Genomic DNA, 18107 nt, shown 5'->3' on the forward strand with positions numbered 1-18107 from the left:
GGAAACATGCCAGAGGGGGGAAAACAGGAGTGGGGGGGGGGGGGGGGGGGGAGAAGGGAACTACATTTAAATTCATACTAGAATCACACCAAGTGTTATAAGTGTACTTAAAGAGTTGCTCTAAATACTCTATGCTATCTATTAACAAAAAAGTGTGACTGGGTGTTACGCGTCTTACCGTAAATCCCGATCTTCCTCTCCGTGCGCATCAAGGTAAACAGAGCCCCACAGACAGAAACGATGTCCACGGATGATGATGATGACTGAAGCATTTATCAGTAGAAAGATGCCTGTCGCAGCGCCACAATGTTGAGAGTGCTACAAAGTGACAAGTGTGGGGGGAAAAAAAGGTTTGCTAAAAGCTGACGACTTCAACAAGCAGCTATGTCAATTCTGCATGCTGAGCCTCACAGAGAATGCTTTGAAGATGATAAAAATGGAACTATAATGGGAAAACTCACCAAAACACATTCACAGATACCCTGCTGCTTGCAGCACACGCCTTTGAGACAGACGAAAGCGCCGCAAACAAGGCAGAGCGCGGGGTCTTTTGGCACCTTTTTGCAGGCAGAGCAGGCCTTTCTGTGATAGTACTGGAAGATGATATTGTAGTTGTCAGGCAGCTGCAGGAGGCGGGGCGCTGCCCACTGAGGATCGTGGTCCAGCAAGGTCTGAGGAGGAGAAGACAGACACCCAGCAATGAACTGATTTTATCTCCTTACTACACTTTGACCCAAAGGCGGAGGCCACAAGACACGTGATCAGCTAGACACACGTGAGAGGTACAACTAAGGCTAAAACTAAACTTTAAATACAGGAATCAGATATGGCACATTAAGTTAAATTAAAATCCAAGTATTTCTTATAGAATATGTGAGTATTTTTTGATTGTCATTTTAAGAAACCTTTACATGCTTTGCTTGACTGCACGCTGTTAAAAATGAGAAGTTCATAAACATACCAGTGACTCGTCAGCATGTATCTGAGAGAGCCCTTTGACCTCAGCGCCCCACTGCGTCACCAAGTCAAAGGTGTTGACTGGCCACTCCAGACACGAGGCACTTTGCACGGTGTTGGCAGGCTGAGGGGCGGAGGGTAAAAGCCCTAAACATACAGCCAAGGATGCAAACTCCTCTTCCTCCTGTGAGAAGCCAAACCGCTTTGCCGTCAGTTAGTCTGAAAAGGCAGTTTTAACATTTAGGATGACATTTATGATGAATCATACCAAGCAGCCGGTTAGGTTGTCTCCATACAGGTGATGCTGCAAAAGGCAGGAGAGGCGCAGGAAGGGCAGGCAGAACTGCTGCAGGCTGAATTCGATAGACTGCGGGGACCACACACTGGAGCTCAGCTGGAGAGGGAAACAGCAGTAACACCTGATCAATAATCAGCCTACAGCTCGCTGATAATACAGTGATGTATATCTCCCCTAGAGAGATCAGTAGAGATATTAAACACAGTCTCCCACGGTAATGGGCAATTTATTGTTAAAGGGAAAACGAAAGAGGCAGAGAGGAGACAGAGTGTAATCCTGAAGGCAGTCACTAAGCAGTCATTTTAGTGCCTCACCATTGTTGCTTCTTCAGAGTTCACCTTGTAGACACTCTTGTCCTTCGAGAGCTCGCTGATAACATGACTGAGCAGTGCTTCAAAAGACTTATCAGAATTTGCAGTGTTCTGTGGAAGAAAATAAAAATGCAGACAAACATTAAAAAGGCCAAAACTCTCCGTTTAATCGGACACATAAACTTCTTGGAGGATCAACAGATATAAGCTTTGATCTACTGGTGAACATTAACACAAATCTTCCTGCTCTTTTAATATTATTATGTCTCTCTCCGTGTTCGCCGGTGTCCTGTTTCCACAAACTTAAACCTATAAGAAGGGGCTTAGACGTTAATATCTATTGTACCATTCAGTACAAAACATCTGAAAATGTTTGATGAATTCAAGGAAAAGCTAAAAACAGGTGTTGGATCTTTAAGAGTCTCCAGGAGCTGGCCTAAATTGTTTTCCACACAGTGAGTAAATCAGGCTGGGAAGTTGTCCTTTCTCATGTGTACCAAGGAAGAGTTGGTAGCTTGAATCAAACTCACTCTGATGACTGAAAATGCTCGATTAGATTTACACAAGAACTATAGTCACAGAGGCATATCTGGACATCACAGAGAGGCTGTCAGGTTAAAGACTGTTTAATGACTGTATTGGAAACTTGTGTGATCATTTCTAAGAAAGTGAAGAGCTCAAATACATTAAAAGAAAAAACAAAACCAAAACCAAAACCCCTCCATCCATCTGTTCTGCTTATCCAATTCAGGGTTATGCTGGGATTGGAGGCTATCCCAGCTATGATGGGACGAGGGGCATAATACATCCTGAACATGTGTCCAATCTAACACAGAGACAGACCATGCTCTCTGGTTTGCTCCCAGACCACCGTGCCGGACATTTAAAAAACTGTTTTAAATTAGAAATGGCTACTATTAAACCAGCATATTTCTCAATGTAAAAAAAAAAAAATTCCTCTATATAATTCTAGCAAATTCTCCACAGTCCTTCTGTTCTGCATACAATGTGCTGCACTATAGAATATAATGACTAACACAGAATAATTCTTTAATATAACATCTGATAAGCAGTAGAGACATTACTGAATGTGTGTTCTGATAAAAAATTCAACCGGTTTGGCTCGTATGTTATACAGAGCAAAAGCTGCGAGCATTTATCAAGCTGAAGGTGGTGGAATATAAAACAGCCACCTTATCTCGTCTGCTGTCCTTTGTCATAGATTTATAGTGGAGGAATTTCAAGTCTACCGATTTCCTTCCTTAAGGCTGTGATATTTCTTCATGCTGCATCTTTTAAAAAAAATAAAAAATAAATTCAATTTAATTACAATAGCGTAGATGCTGTTCTCGTTGTAGATTTAAAAATGGAAGCCCGTGAATGCCCTCGCTCCACTGCTCGTGACTGTGTAGGGGGAAGATACAAATCCATACTTCCATTATGGATGACAACACCCCAAAGAGGAGGGTTTCAGCTATTCGTCTTTTGACATTCAAACCAGCCACTCACTAACACAATGGTAATAGACTGAAGACAGATTGCCAATTAATGCAGCACTCTCCAGCAACACCGCTTTTCCAGATAATGAAGATTGATACTGTCGATTGTGGAATTCACATAATTGAAACTGCAGGGCCTACAACAGCTGAACAGCGACTCACACGCAATGATTTACAGTGCAGGAAGCTGGTGCTCGCAAACAATCAGGATTCTAGTCGTTCAACAAGTAGGAGATGTCATTTGGACCCAATGTGTTAAGCCTCGGAAAACCACAAAACAGTGACAACAGTTTCAGCAGCACTTTAAGGTTTGTTAAGTCATTAGTGCTCGTCATTATCTATGCAGTACGACCATCTGTTTGTGGCCTAAAGTCTGACATAATGACTGCTGATTCACCGACTAGAGAGGAGGCGGCGAACTGCACGAGAGGCAAAGGAGAAAGGGGGGAAAAAAACAAAGCAAATAAAGAAATTCAAGTAAAAGGCCAAAAATAAACACAATGCCATAGAATAAATATCAATACAAAATAAGAAATGGGCAGTGTACTGCATCACTAGCAGAAAGGTCACAAACTCAAGTAGTTCTGTCTCCCCCTGCAGCCACCACTCTGTGTGAAGGAGAGGGGGGAACAGAAAAGTACGACGACACTAATGCGATTTCATTTTTACCTTCTTGAGTGCTCCAGATGTGCTCCAGGCCTGCCTTTCCTCTGAGCTGAACTTTGTTGACAGTGCAGCCAGAGCCTGAGTGAACTGTAGGTTGTACAACATCTTCACCACGCAGGTAAAGTGCTCTACAAAAAAGGGAAAAAAAGGACAAAAGGTGACACTGTGAGCATTGTGCCACTTTGAATTCATGAAGATCTTCTCTCGTCAAACACGCTCGCTGGAGGAGGACGGCTGTTATTCACCGGGGCATTGTGTTGCAAAGCAATTAGCAGAGTGTTTCAGCTGGAAAATGTAGCCTGAAAGGTATTTAACTTGGTAACTGAAAAGAGCAACAAAGAGTGCAATTTGTTTTCTGCAGAAAAAGGGGTTGCAGACAGCTTCTGTCCTGGTCACTGTAACAAGTGTCACTACACACAATTATGCATAGAATTTTAAAAACTGGGCTTTTCCCATTATAGGAATCACATGCAGAGGACCTCTCGGAGACAGAAAATGTCTTGCTCTTTCCATTTCCCATAAAGGAATCGACCTGAAAATGCATGTGCATGTTAATTCACGAGCATCTCTCACCACTCTAAAATTAAAATGTATATTCTCCATTAGAGCTGCCACAAACGATTATTTTGATAGTCGACTAGTCACTGATTATTTTTGTGATTAGTCGACTAATCAGATCATGTAAAACTGCGTGCATCTGCTCTTATATAACCAGTGGCGGTCCTAGCCTGTTTGGCGCCCTGGGCGAACACTCCCTCTAGATTTACAACATTATAAATGAAATGTGCTCTATTTGGAAGCAGCCGCCCCCCCTTTCAACGGCTTGTGTGTGAGACTTTAAATCATCAAACTGTAAATTTTAAATTGTTATTGATCCCTTTACCCCTGGTCCTAAAGTGTATATTTATTTTCTTACTCTTCTTATATTTATTGTTTGTTTACTTGCACTGCTGTAACTGGAGCCTCGCCGTCTCGTCTCTATATACTGGACTGTATGTAGCGGAGATGACAAAAAAGTTTACTTTGACTTCAGCAGCGAGCAGGTGCACCGAGGGCTCTCGCGCTCACTTTTCGTGTATAGAATTTCGAAAAAACATCGGTGCAAATTATAAGTCTGCATTATAATGTCTGGTGTTTTCATGTTTGAAAACGTGTTCATGTTTTACGAGTTGGTTTTTAGATGCTGCTCCAGCCAGCCAGAGAATCCTCCGCCGCCCCGCCCTCTCCTCCCTGTGTCGCAAGCAGCAGGTGCACCTCGTAAACGAAGGGCGCCCTTACTCCCAGCAAATGGGCGATAGAAAACCGATCGGTGCCTGTACCATTCCCAATATGCGCTGGCTGACGTCGGGGCAGCATGAGCATTTTTTTTTTTTTTTTGCCGATGCCCGTGATGCCGCCCCCCACTACGATGCCGCCCCGGGCAACTGCCCGTGTCGCCCGTATCTAAAACCGCTACTGTATATAACTATCATTAGCTTACAGCTTTAAGTGTTTAAGGTATGTGCTAACTAAAAATAAAGACAAGATGATAGTCTATTAATTTTAATGAAATTTGCAGATTGTTTCGGTGAAGTTTAATAAACTTCTTGCTATCTAAAATATAACAGGACACTGGAGTATATTCTCCAGCATCTCACACTTCTGATAATCAGCTGTCTGCTTGACATTTATTCAGCTGTGTAAAAACTATAACTTAATCTCAGCCAAACCGATTTACTCAGGAACAAATAAAATACTAAAAAAAGTCAAACAATAACATTTTTAAGTTATCTAAGTGACTTATATATATTTAACCTGAGTAGCGAAAGACAGCGGTAGAGTTGAAAACGACTTGCCAGGAGTCCGGTGTTCTCACGGGCTCTCGTGAGCCTTGCCCCCAGCTAGCTATTGAGCTAGTGGGTAACGGACGTCTCCGAAAACGTTGGAGCGCTTTTGAAAATATGTGGTGTCTTGATAAACTGAGCAGATATTTGAGGTTTACACAGCTACATTCTCGCCTGAAAATATGTTTAACGTTTATTTTGTGACCCAGAAAGAATAATAAGAGTAATATTAAAACTAACTAGCTGCCGCCATTGTTGGAAACTGAGCTGGGCTGCGCTATGAATTCTGGGACAGTGCTCCTTCTTCTTCTTCGGAGTTTAACGGCAGCTGGCATCCTTGTACATGCAGTGCTGCCATCTTCTGTTTCAGTCCGTTATTACACTCTTAAATCCCACTACTTATTCCTGCGTCTTTTGTGATCTTACAAAGCGTCAAACGACGTGTCGACTATTAAATCAGTCGTCGACGATTTTGATAGTCGACGTAATCGTCACTAGTCAACTAATCGTGGCAGCCCTATTCTCCATCTTCCAGAACATTGTAATAATCAGTATATATCTTCAGTTCTCAGTGGTGTGCCATGTGCTACTAAGCGGCACCATCTTGAGACTAATATGGCAATCCTTAAAACAAAAATATATCTAACATACATCCAATTAACTAAAATGCAGCCATTTCCACTTATGAGCTATTCCTTCTGTTAAATTTGCCTTGTTCATGTTCCAAAACTCACTAATGATTCTTCCACTTAGGTCTCTAAGGTGGCTCTTCACAGTTTAGAAGTAAGATGGGGCAGATGCAGAAATGAAGGGCACCACAAAGGAGGTGAGAGCACTCCCATAGTCAGGGTCACGTCTTCCCGATCCCCCCCACACACAGCCAAAGCAGCAACAGCAGCCGAGATAAGACACGCAAAATGCTTCTCATTTTCTCCTCAGCCTGGATTACGACTGATAATGGGGCTGCCCTTGTGGTGCATCCACTGAGAAAGCCCCTGCTGCCTTGTAGTGCCATGATGCAGAGAGAGTTACTGTACCTTTACGCAGAGGCTGGGGCATCGTTAACACAAAGATAATCAGGAGCGACGGGACGTCTCGAAACAGCATGGGTACCTCAGGCCTCTCTTCATCAAAGGAACTGCAAAAAAAAAAAAAAAGAAGCTTAAGTTTAACCTCAAGTCAAATATCTGGGAAACCCTGGAAAGCACATACTGGACAAAGCACAAGTATCCTTTCATCAAATTAAAAAGAAATGCCAAATTTATGCAAACGGCTTAGCTGTAGCAGTTCTGCATGCGTCTTTCAGACATATATAATAATAAAACCTGTCACTTCTTGTTGATTGACATTTGTGTATAGCTACCTGTATATACAGGACAGCTGGACTCTTTTTCAAACACTTTAAATGATAAAGCAGATGTCAGAATTGTTAGTTTTACAATTAGAAGTGGAGATGAGCTTGATTTGTGCTTACAGAGGTTTCTAAGCTTCGACAGTGAAATATATCTCAAGACCAACCTGTGGCAGAAATATCATGCAAATTTTAGACCTTCTCTGCCTGTAAACATCCTGCCATATTTTAATAAAGTAATAAGGAACATCTCTGTGTAATGTCTATGTCTGACTTGCAAAAAGCCATCTATATAAGCAGGTAGATAAGGGAAGCAATGTTATTTATTGAATATGTGGAAAGGACTTTAAAAGGTATGAGAACAAAGGTCCTGCTGTGTAAATGTGCTGAATTAATACAAGGCTTGAAAAGGTGTTCCTTGTATCTTTAATGCAACCTTAGTTACATATTCAATTTGTGTGCCATGACATCTCCATTTACATATCTTTTGTTCTGTTGACAATCTAGCGAGGTCCCCATCTCCGCTCTACCCTTGAAAGGCCTTGAGGGTTTTGCACTAGAGGAACTGCACTTAAAGAATAATACCTTCCATTACCAAACCACTCGCCAGTTAATTCCTTTGTGCACTTGAAGAAAGCCTTAGAAAAGAGAGCTTTCAACCTTCCGTCCCTTCGAACAAATTTTACTGGAATACTCTTGTTTAATCATAAACAATAAGGTGAGAGAAATGTTTTGCATCTATGTAGAAACATCTCTCTCTGCCCTATTTAACCAACTATATCGGGTTTACTGCCTAAGGGTGTCAATGACACTGCTCCTCCCAAAACCCTAACAAAGTATTTTTAAACGGCAAATGGGTCCACTGAGAGTGCTGTATGGCTGCGAGCACTTAACAGTAACAGGTGTAAAAGCTGTCTTACAACACTAACAGGGAGGAAAGGTTGCAAAGACTTGTACTGTATTGTTTAATGTTTGCAAGCACTTAAATGAATTTCCTTTTTTACAGCATGCAAGAAAATTCATATTTTTAAGATGTTCAAATGTAAAGTAGTCCTCAAGGCAGAGAAAGACATGCGTGAATGAGTGCAAAGCTAGGTGGAGAGCTGAAAGGCGAGGCGCGCTGCTGGTGTGATGGCGTTGTTTCTCAGTACAGTGAATTCGAAACGGTCGTTTTGCTCTCTGTGGACTGCCCGGTAATTTGCTAGATGTACCAATTATTGGTATCTATGGAAACCAGGCATGGTCCCTTTTCTGTTTTTAGCACCTCTTTGTGTGGAAGAAAAGCGGATGGGGGCAGGAGGAAATGGTGGTGTTTAGAGAGAGGACAAAGTGGCACTCTGATTGCATGTTTATGTCGATGGTATGAGCAACATATGAAAAGATTTATAGATTTCCTATTAGCAGAGGTACTTAAGGCTTTAAGCCACTCACTCTGCCTCTTTAATTTGTACAATCTGAGTCAACTTCGTCCAGGGGTTGTAGGCTGAATCGATGCTGTACAGACGCATGTGCATGGCCAACACGTGAAACAGCTGATCTGAAAGAGGCAAAGACAAAACACACCATTATTTTGAGGTTCATCTCTGTGACTATTGTCACGGCAGCGTTTAACGTAGCTCAAACGATGAAAGCACTTGACTCGGGCTGACTGTAGGCTAATGCTCGGCTCAGATAAAACCAGGCCAGGCCAGATGGATTCACTCTATTTCGATAGCCTTGAGCAAACTCTTCAGTCGGGCTGCACCTGTTCGATGTGAAACTAATGGAACATGAAGACAGACCTCCTGTGCACACAGTTTTGCATGTTTATACGCATGCTTTAATAAGCAGGACACCTCAGAGCCTCAACTGTCTTTGTCTGGACTCCTTTCGAGTGCCAAAATGTATGCAGAGACACAAAAAGCAGGGAACTGTCCGACTATTTAGAATTTAGTTATAATGTTTCAAAGTGGAGTACTGGCACAAATTAATCAGGCTTTCTTAAATCTAACCTCAAAATTAAATGACGCTAGTTCCAATAAACCACCAAGTTTTATATAGTCTCACTGTGAGGTACAGACATATATGCAACATATTTCTGTTTAACATTTCTAATGACCAACATGAATCTTGTTGGATTCTGGCTGACAATGAATTATCACGCTGTAATGCAGCAAAGTGCTTCAAATAATCACCACTGCAAATTTGACTTTTGTGCGCGCCACCTATACTTGGAGCAACACTGCCCCCCACAGGTAAAAAAAACAGGCACAGCATAAAAAAAGCAAAGAGTCTTTCAGTCCTCAATTGAAAACCATTTGTCTTCACTAGAGCCCATTTCCTCTCATCCCTCACCACCACTCACCTCTTACCAGGAATTAACCCGGCAGAGGAAAGAAATGGAGGAGAGATGTCTCCAGTGACGATTGTTGTTTCTTATGCTAGATCACAGAAATTAAAATCCCATATACTAATGTAATTAAAACTGCGGTGCTCCATCAGCTAATTGCTGTACTCTTTAAGTCTTCTTGTCTCTCACTCCTAACCCTTTATTCAATCTGATCAACCCTACTCCCCACCTTCATTTTGATTTCCCCCGTTTTCCGTGAATGATAATTAGTACTGAGTTTTGGCTTTAAAGCCAGAGTACCCGGAGAGAACCGGGATGCTGAAATGGAAAAGCAGTTAAGGAGATGGGCAGACGGATGGACAGTGGGTAAACCCTTAAAACCAAAGCCGGAAACCAAAGCAGCTAAAATCCAGTCAGACATGAGATTTATTAAACCATAACCACGTTTTGAAAAAGATCTTTAAAACCGTCAGCACAGACTTCCACTGAGGGAATATTGCTGCATACTCACATCTCACTGCACAGTGAGATGTGAAAAAAAAGAAAGAAAAAGAAAGAAAAAAAAAAAATCACATCAGCCACACACAATCAAAGAACACAAATATCACCGCTGACACTCACCGTGTACTAGAAGAGGTCAGCACTTGTCGCCTTTCATGTCGCTCCACAGTAGGAGCCATGTAGTCCCCAAGATTAATTCAAATGTTTGCAGTTTAATAAACCCAGAACTGATGTCACTTTCAAGCCTGGACTTTGCAGATTTGATTTAGCTCATCTCAGGGGAATTGTAGAGTGCTTGCTTCTGTGGTCAATCGTATCCTCGTCATTTGAAAAGACCAAACGCCTACTGGGAAACAAGCTTAGGAAAACCCCCATGGGCTCTCACAGTTAGCTGACGTCGGCTGTTTTCCCTTTAAATCCATTTCCCTAAGAAGAATGAGCACTAATGTACTGCAACTGAGTAAATTTGGCTGTCAGCATGGCTACATGGTTAATGTAGCTCAAAAATGGCAAACCTCTGGTGTGAAATCTCTTTTCAGCCACTCAGGGATGACAGGCCATTTCACTGCAGCAGCCGCAACTTTGACAGAACAATTAAACAAATGGAGAATGGCGTGTAGGCTACACGACAACCTTAACTCTCTCCAGACTCACCATTCACACTTCCTATTGCAATAATCCATCCTTTATTTGTTTATATTTTACAACTGATTATATCTGAGCTTAATTTATCTTCTAAGAACTGATAATTCAATGCAATGTTCTGATTTTCCTTTGAGATTCAGCTAAGATCACAGTTTTCCTCCTGCCCTAGACATATGCCCTTGTCAGCTGTGACACAATCAACTAAGTCAGCACTTGACCCATTTGTCAGCTTCATTTACCCCGACTGCTCCAACTGCTCACCTGGGACACCATCTATCCTTTCCTGCCATTTCTAATCGACCCTTTGTTGTTGGGTTGTTTTTTTCCCCCTCAGCAATAGAAGTCAAATCCAAGAATGGGTTTGACTGCAAGTCAGACAATTCATTACATACCAGCTGATGGAGAATAGGATACATCCACCTGTAGTAACACATGTCACTGTAACTGATATTAAGCCTAAAAACACATTTCAGAATCGGTTATTGCGCCACCAAAGATTTACATTTTATTCTTTTCCTGCACCAACTTTGTCTTACACTGTAAACACGACATATGAGACAATTTTCCAAAAACTACATTAAGCTCATCAACTGATTTTCGTTAGAGGGGGTTTAAAAGACAAAAAAGCAAAATGTGTAAAAATAACTGCATTCCTAAACAGTTAATACAACACTTTTCTGAAACTCATTAAGTTAAAGGCGAATGTCTGTACATCAATCGGATTTCTAGTCTGCTTCAACAACTGTTTGATATGATATTGTAGTTTGTATCATGGTTTCTGTGTCAGTTTCAGAAATAAAAGTATATACGTTATCATTACTGGGGAAAATGAACTGTTAACATAGACATATAGGCTAAATCTGATAATAAAAACGTGATGAAGCATTAAACTACACAAAAAAATTATGTATACTGTTCCTTGGAATACAGCCATTATCGTTTGTTGTATTGGTCTTGGTTCACCCAGGAGTAGTCTGCTTTCAGTGATAGGGGGTTTTTGCTATCCAGTGTGTGTAATAAAAAAAAAAAATCCCCTTACCTGAGAACTTTTGGTCAGAGTGTGGTTTTAACTTTAATGTCATGCTTTAGAGGAGATTCAACCAGCCTGGGGACCATTTTTGAACATTTTTGGAGCCTCAGATCTAACAGAAATACTTGTTTGTTGTGACCCATGTCATTTTGGCTTCATTCTATCCTTTTAATTGATTTGTTTTTGAACTTTTTTGATGTTGTGGCCCTTTTTTTCGGAGAAAACATTTTGTTATAAACACACGTCTTTCTGTATGTTTGATAGGAGACACAGATTGATAATATTAAAATAAATCAAGATATATTTTTTTTAATTGTTCCTTTGAATTTCATTAAATTGTAATTCTTTTAACATTTAAAAGAGGCAGTAGTATCAAGCCACAAGTGTCACACATGGTATGGAATATAGGATCCAATACAATGACTCAAAAAATGATAAAAAATATAAAAATAAGAGCAAGTGAGGGAGAAGCTACTCACTGAGACATGAGCGTTTGGCAGCTGCACTGGCTCCTCCAGAACACAAGTTTCCTCCTCGATGCACAAGTTCCAACTCCAGGTTTGTCCTGAGGTGACAGAGACATGAGCATTAGCAGACAGGAGGTACACATATTAGACAATTCAGCTGGTACACATGTGAAACACACTAGACATGCACAAAAATACATATACATCTCCCTTGCACATATTCAGGTGAAAGTCTAAGATTCAAAATCTCCTTTTATACAGAGACTGAACCAAGTTGGCAGCAGACATAAATGTACTATACTGTATACATATACCAGAGCTAAAGCAGATTTCTTTAGTGTTAAGACTCAATTAAACATTATAAAAAGCACCATTTACAAGTTTGCATCAATATGATAGAAGAGGTTTCCAGGCTCGTCTACACAGCTGGCTCTGTTCTTCGAGCAGCAGCATCAACAGCATCATAGCTTACATGGATCATCCATTTAAGAATATTTGACTTTTGACCTAGCAAACTTATTTCACGTGAAATGCATGTTTATTAATAGGTGTTAATACTGCCCAATTGTATAAACTGAGACATTTGCCACTTAAGAAGAAAAAAAAAAGCCAACTTCCTTACAGGACAACAGCAGAGAGCACGGATGTCTGTGAGGGAAGGTGTGTGTGTGTGTGTGTGTGTGTGTGTGTGTGTGTGTGTGTGTGTGTGTGTGTGTGTGTGTGTGTGTGTATATTGGCATAAATGGCTGAGGATCAACATATTCAGCTTTTGGTTACATGCCCTGGCTCTTTTACCAATTTGATTAGGAAGATGAAGGATGCTGCCTAGTCACGCCATTTGCTATTTAATGCGTCTGTTTTGCAGCAGCAATTCCATATCAAATAAGTGACAGTTTTCCAAGACTGATTTTGCACAAGCTAAACCATTAGCATAAAAGCCTTTCCGAATACAGTTCGTGCATAATCCCCAATACGTATTTCTCATGCATATCGACACATTTTTCCTTCTGAATTTTAATTCATGCTATTTCACACAGAGAACTAAAACACTGAAAAAAATAGGTAAAAAGTACATTGATGGTAAAAACAGATAGGCATCACTAAAATAAGACTGATCTGGGCCTGTTTTCCGCCTATCACTGGCCATTTCTTCCTGTGGGCCAATGAGGAGGGGGGCAAATCCTCGGGTTTCCTGGGAGAAAAAGCAATTTCACTTAGATAATGCAGCCACGGTGAAGCTCCATCTGGCTTTTGCTGATAAGAGCACCCCTGTGACAGAGGAATTTTCCACTCCTCAGGCAATTTGCGCTGTTCATTGAACTTCAGAGAGCCAACAGGCACCCAGACACACTCAAGGGATCATTCTGTTCATGGCGGAGGGCTGAGGGAACCACAGCATTGGGTGGGCAAAAGGCCTCGGTGGTTACGCTTCAAAAAGGGCAAAGTTTTTGGAATGGGAGTGGGGTGGAGTCAGAGACCCCAAGGTGAACTGGAGGGCAGTCATTTCTCTTACCTGTGACCAGTCTGCTGAGAACATACAAATTACCCAGAGAAAGGACTGTGTAATTTTGACTTTTCAGCCATTCCAGTATATTTTGTGGCTAATGATTGATGCAATTAATACTGCACACTGCTAGTTAATCCCAAGACAAGCAGAAAAGAGACGTGATTTGGCGAGCTTGCCATAACTTGGTGAGAAAAAACACCTGAAAGATACATTCAGAGTGTGTAATCACTGTATTCTCAATCAGACATAATCAGTAGGAAGGGAGTAAGAGTGAGTATTATTTTACTGCAGACTATCATGACAAAGCTGCTTATACTGGTTTGGAAAACACTTTTAAGACCAACAATGAGAAGCACAAAGAGAAACAACTCAAGTAACTATGCATTTCGGTCCAAAATTTTTGCTGTACAACTTATAAACTCCAGTATGAATTTCAGTATTATTCAGAAGCCTTTCAGGAGTAAAAAACTAGAGAAGACTTTGTTCACACTAAAGAGAGGATTCTACTGTCTGTTTGCATGAAGGATCATTGCTATTCAAGTTGAAGATCTGGCATTAACCAACAAAAGAAAGAGCAGAAAGGTATCTAAAGCACTGCAGCAAACAGTCAGCGGTGTGTTCAAGTGTGTAAAACTGTGTGAGTTGTGGAGAAAGGGGAGCTCCATGAAGGAATGCAGTGAATCAAAAAGAATCCATAAAGGCTAGAAGGACACCAAATATACCTTTAAAAAAAATGTATTCAGGGTGCCATGTATTCCTCTATACAGGGAAAAACTGCTCAGCGATGCAGCGAAGGGCTGAGTTCTCACAAAGCTCCTTATACTCAAGTGCAATCTGCAATAAGGTAAAAGGTCTGTTTGATGTAGACAAAAGGGTTCAGAAGAATTCTGTTTATTAATGTCACACAGAACAAAAACGTAACAAGACACAATCACAGTCACTTGTAAACTGAATACTCTCATGCAGCATCCTTTAAGACTGGAAAGCAGGTTAAAGAGACCACTAGTTCACAAACAACAGAGGTTAAGCTAATGCTTCTGATCTGAATGAAAGTGGGCTGTAAAAAAGCAACTAGTTTAACAGATTATCATCTTATCCCTTCCACAGCTCCAAGCCCCTATTTCCCCTAATTTCTGAATTTATTAATCACATTTGACCTTTCCCTGTATTTTTGCTCGGAACGTTTCCAAAAATGGAGGTTTTTCCAATGCACAGTCACAGAGGAGTTATTAATGTTAAAATCCTGGAAAATAAGTAGTGTTAAATTTTAAATCCCACTATAACTTGGTTCTTACCTTGCCACTGAATACATGAAGAGAAAATCATTGTCAGGGGAGCCAGGGTTCCTGCCATAGTCCATGTACTTCTTCTGGGTGGTGTTCTTGATGTCTTTGATTACTAACTCCATCTCTTTACTCAAATTAGACTCCGTCTGGAGATTAAGACCAAAAACAACAATAAATTAAGTGAAAGTACCGATTAACCTAAAGCAGTGGTTACAAACTCATTTTGCATCATGGGCCACATACAGCCCACTTTGATCTCAAGTGGGCTGGACTAGTGAAACTACATGATAAATGGGACAAATGCATTGCAAAGATTCAAAGAAAATGTCCATTTGCTTGTATTTAACTATTTATTTTTTTGGTAATAACAAATTGGGCAGATATTTCAAGTCTATTTGTGGTAATCTGAAAGCTGAAAATGTCTGGTGCACAGGTCACGTGCAAACAAAAAGACAATAAAACACTGGCATCTGAGAAATTTTTAGAGTTAAAATGGCATCAATCTAGCTTAAGAAAAAAAAAGGAGAGAACAGTCTCTATGAAAAAGAACCGCCCTGCTACAATCTGAAGTACTGTTTTCAGTCATTGATATCACTGCCAATGTGGCCACTAGCTAAATGCAGAGTACAGATTTTAAGACATGCTGTCTGGTTTAATCATCAAACTTACTGGGAACAGGCCAGGTTTCTCCTGAAGTTCTTCCACCTCTTTTACGAGCACAGACGTCTTCTTGTTTGTGGGTGTGTGCCAGGCACCGGCTTCGGTGCCCCTCCCAGGGCGACAGGGGAGGACACTATTGGCAAACTGTCGACAAAGCGGGCATGTAAACTCGCCCTTGTCAACAGAGAAACCCTGGAGGACCTGGTCATTCTGGGAGTGGAGAAAAAAAAACAAACAAAAAAGAAAAAATCATCAAATGTGACCTACAGTATAGAATCTAAACTCAATAGTTAAGAGCATTTTCAGCTGAAAGGTCTAAACATAAAAGGCTCTAGCTCCAAACATCATCATATAATTTTAATTTCCAATTAAACATGGTTAAAAAAAAATCTGACAAATAGGAAACAGACTCTTGATATTTAAACATGAGTAATGGTCTGAATGATTAACCAACTGACATAGTTGACCAATAAAGCAATAAAGCAAACAATTATTCCATGAGGTCAGGCTTATCCTCACCCTCAGAGACTCCATGTAGGACTTATGGCAATCTATATGCAAAGTGTGTCCACAGGTCTGGACATAAACGCCACCATCCCAACCTATTGACACTGACTGCAGACAAGAACTCTGCAGAAATCACAAGAGAAAAAAAACATCCATTAGAGTATGCAAATACATTTTCCTGAAAGACAGGAGCCCGAAGATGTATTTCATTGTAAGGTGCTGAGAAGTTTAACAAACTGAATAAAACAAATGTAAATAAGTTCGTGTTACTTATGAAGCAAATGGTCATCTTTGGATTTATTATATTCAATACTCAGAGTGATCACTGTTTAGAGAATAACACACATAATGTCACAGAGGCCTACGAATAACATTTTAGACAAATTTAAGCTTACAGCTTCAACACCTAAGAACAGGTGTAGATTCTCACTTTAGTGACATACATTTAAAATAGATCTCAGTAAGAGGCTATTTTAAGATTTAAGATAAATCCATATCCACAACAGTGATCTGTGACTTTTTTAATCTTTTGTGTACAGGCATCGGTATTTTCTGTGAATCACGTACATCTTTGAAGAACTGTTGCATGAGTGTGAGCCTGACATCATTAGCCGCACCGCACGTGTCTGCTGGGTAAACGTGTTCCTCGTCGCTCGTTGGCAGATTTTTAGGCTCCGTGCTTTTGCAGCGGTGCCCGAGCACTGCAACACAGAAACAACAATCAGCCACAATGATTTTAAGTTAATATGATGAACATTTCATGAATAAGACATGGCATGTGGGATGAGATGTTCCAGTGAGAAAAGTTGCACTCTGTGGCAGTGGGCAGACATTATCCAGGCTGCTAACTAGGATTATTCACAATAATTTGTCAATTATTTTTCAAACCAATAAATTATTATTTAGACTTTTACACTTAAGACTTAGATTTCTAAAAATATATTCAAATTAAGCAGAAATACAGATATATATTTTTTTCAACTTAAAGTTTGATGGTGTCCAGTCACTGAAGACAGTAATGATATAGGTGATCCACTGATGGTCACTGACAGCAAATTTAGTTTCAAGGTCAGGAGCTTCATGTTGGAAGATAAAATTGCTGGTAAATGAATTACCTGAAGAGGCTTGGAGGAGAACTACTAGGCCAGTGGGTCGGTCCTCAGTAGAAGGTCCACTCTGGCCACAGATGACGCAGTCATAAAGGATCTCGGACTCCATCACTTCAGATGCTCCTAAGTCCATGGCTGCTTCAGTGTCAGGGGATTCTGCCACAATAAAGACAAAAAGACAAACATTGCATGCAAAATTTTATGTAACAGTGTTAAAAAAAGTATATTGATTAAAAAAAATATAAATACACAAATTGAAACGAACAATGACTAAAAGCTATAAAAAGAAATTCTGGGAACATTCAGAATATAAAAAACACTTGGAGGTAATGATTCCTGAAAGGTTTCTCTTTGCATAGACCAGAAATCAAATCAACAGTTTAATAGTTTAATAAAGCGAGGACACCGCAAGCCACTCAGGTAGAAAAAAACGCTAAAATTTTTACTCTTTACTGGAAGAGTAATGTTGCTTAATAATTGCACTTCCTAGTACTGAAATGTAAAACAACAAGAGCTCAGAAAGGAAACAGGGTGATAAAATTTGTACACTGGGCTCCAAAAAATAAATAAATAAATAAATAAATAAATAAATCAAACCACATTTAAAAATACTGGCAACCATTGATGCTACTCCTCAGCCTCCTAGTAGATATACCTATGGTACTGATTTCAAAATCCTATGTCATCTTGTTCTCAACCATATTCACAAGATTTTCAGAAAACTTACTCTGACCTTGAGGCCTGCTTACTGAGATTTGAACTATGTTGCCTCCTTCTTGAGCTATCACATACACAAACTTAGGTGTCCACACCGTCCACTTGTCCGGTGGAGCGACGACAATACTCCATCAGCCTTTTATGGCTGAAGTGTAAAAACTTTATTCCTATCCCAATAAACTATCACAATAAAAAAATATATATATAAAAACGAAAAAAAGTATGCTGGTTTTAAATAATTAAAAAAAAGAAGACATGTTTGACCATGTCAGTGTCTTTGTCAAGGGTCAGTTGGTTATATCCCTTCCACAGATCCAAAGCGTGATCTATCAGAGCAAAAAAACTTCACAAGATAAAGTAGTACCACTATAGTAGTGTCTCTAAACCTCATTTTGTAAGGGAAAACAAGGCCAAATGCTTGGAGTGGCCTGGACAATTTGACTA

General features: G+C 40.3%; 1 protein-coding gene across 3 annotated transcripts in view; it reads right to left on the reverse strand.

The window, feature by feature from the left end:
• The window catches only part of ubr3 (ubiquitin protein ligase E3 component n-recognin 3), a 41612-nt gene that overhangs the window by 2409 nt on the left and 21096 nt on the right, over nt 1-18107 (reverse strand). For all 3 annotated transcript variants that reach the window (XM_085134799.1, XM_085134798.1, XM_085134800.1), the window contains 14 exons: nt 16953-17102; nt 16405-16538; nt 15850-15960; nt 15340-15540; nt 14680-14816; nt 11890-11975; nt 8337-8442; nt 6592-6692; nt 3735-3859; nt 1570-1677; nt 1226-1351; nt 962-1141; nt 462-671; nt 179-318 (listed from right to left, as the gene is read on the reverse strand). In XM_085134799.1, coding sequence (XP_084990925.1) covers nt 179-318; nt 462-671; nt 962-1141; nt 1226-1351; nt 1570-1677; nt 3735-3859; nt 6592-6692; nt 8337-8442; nt 11890-11975; nt 14680-14816; nt 15340-15540; nt 15850-15960; nt 16405-16538; nt 16953-17102 — 1915 coding nt within the window. The remainder of the gene's footprint in view (nt 1-178; nt 319-461; nt 672-961; nt 1142-1225; nt 1352-1569; nt 1678-3734; nt 3860-6591; nt 6693-8336; nt 8443-11889; nt 11976-14679; nt 14817-15339; nt 15541-15849; nt 15961-16404; nt 16539-16952; nt 17103-18107) is intronic.

This window comes from Neolamprologus multifasciatus, chromosome 16 (assembly GCF_963576455.1).
Source record: "Neolamprologus multifasciatus chromosome 16, fNeoMul1.2, whole genome shotgun sequence".
Classification (NCBI taxonomy): domain Eukaryota; kingdom Metazoa; phylum Chordata; class Actinopteri; order Cichliformes; family Cichlidae; genus Neolamprologus; species Neolamprologus multifasciatus.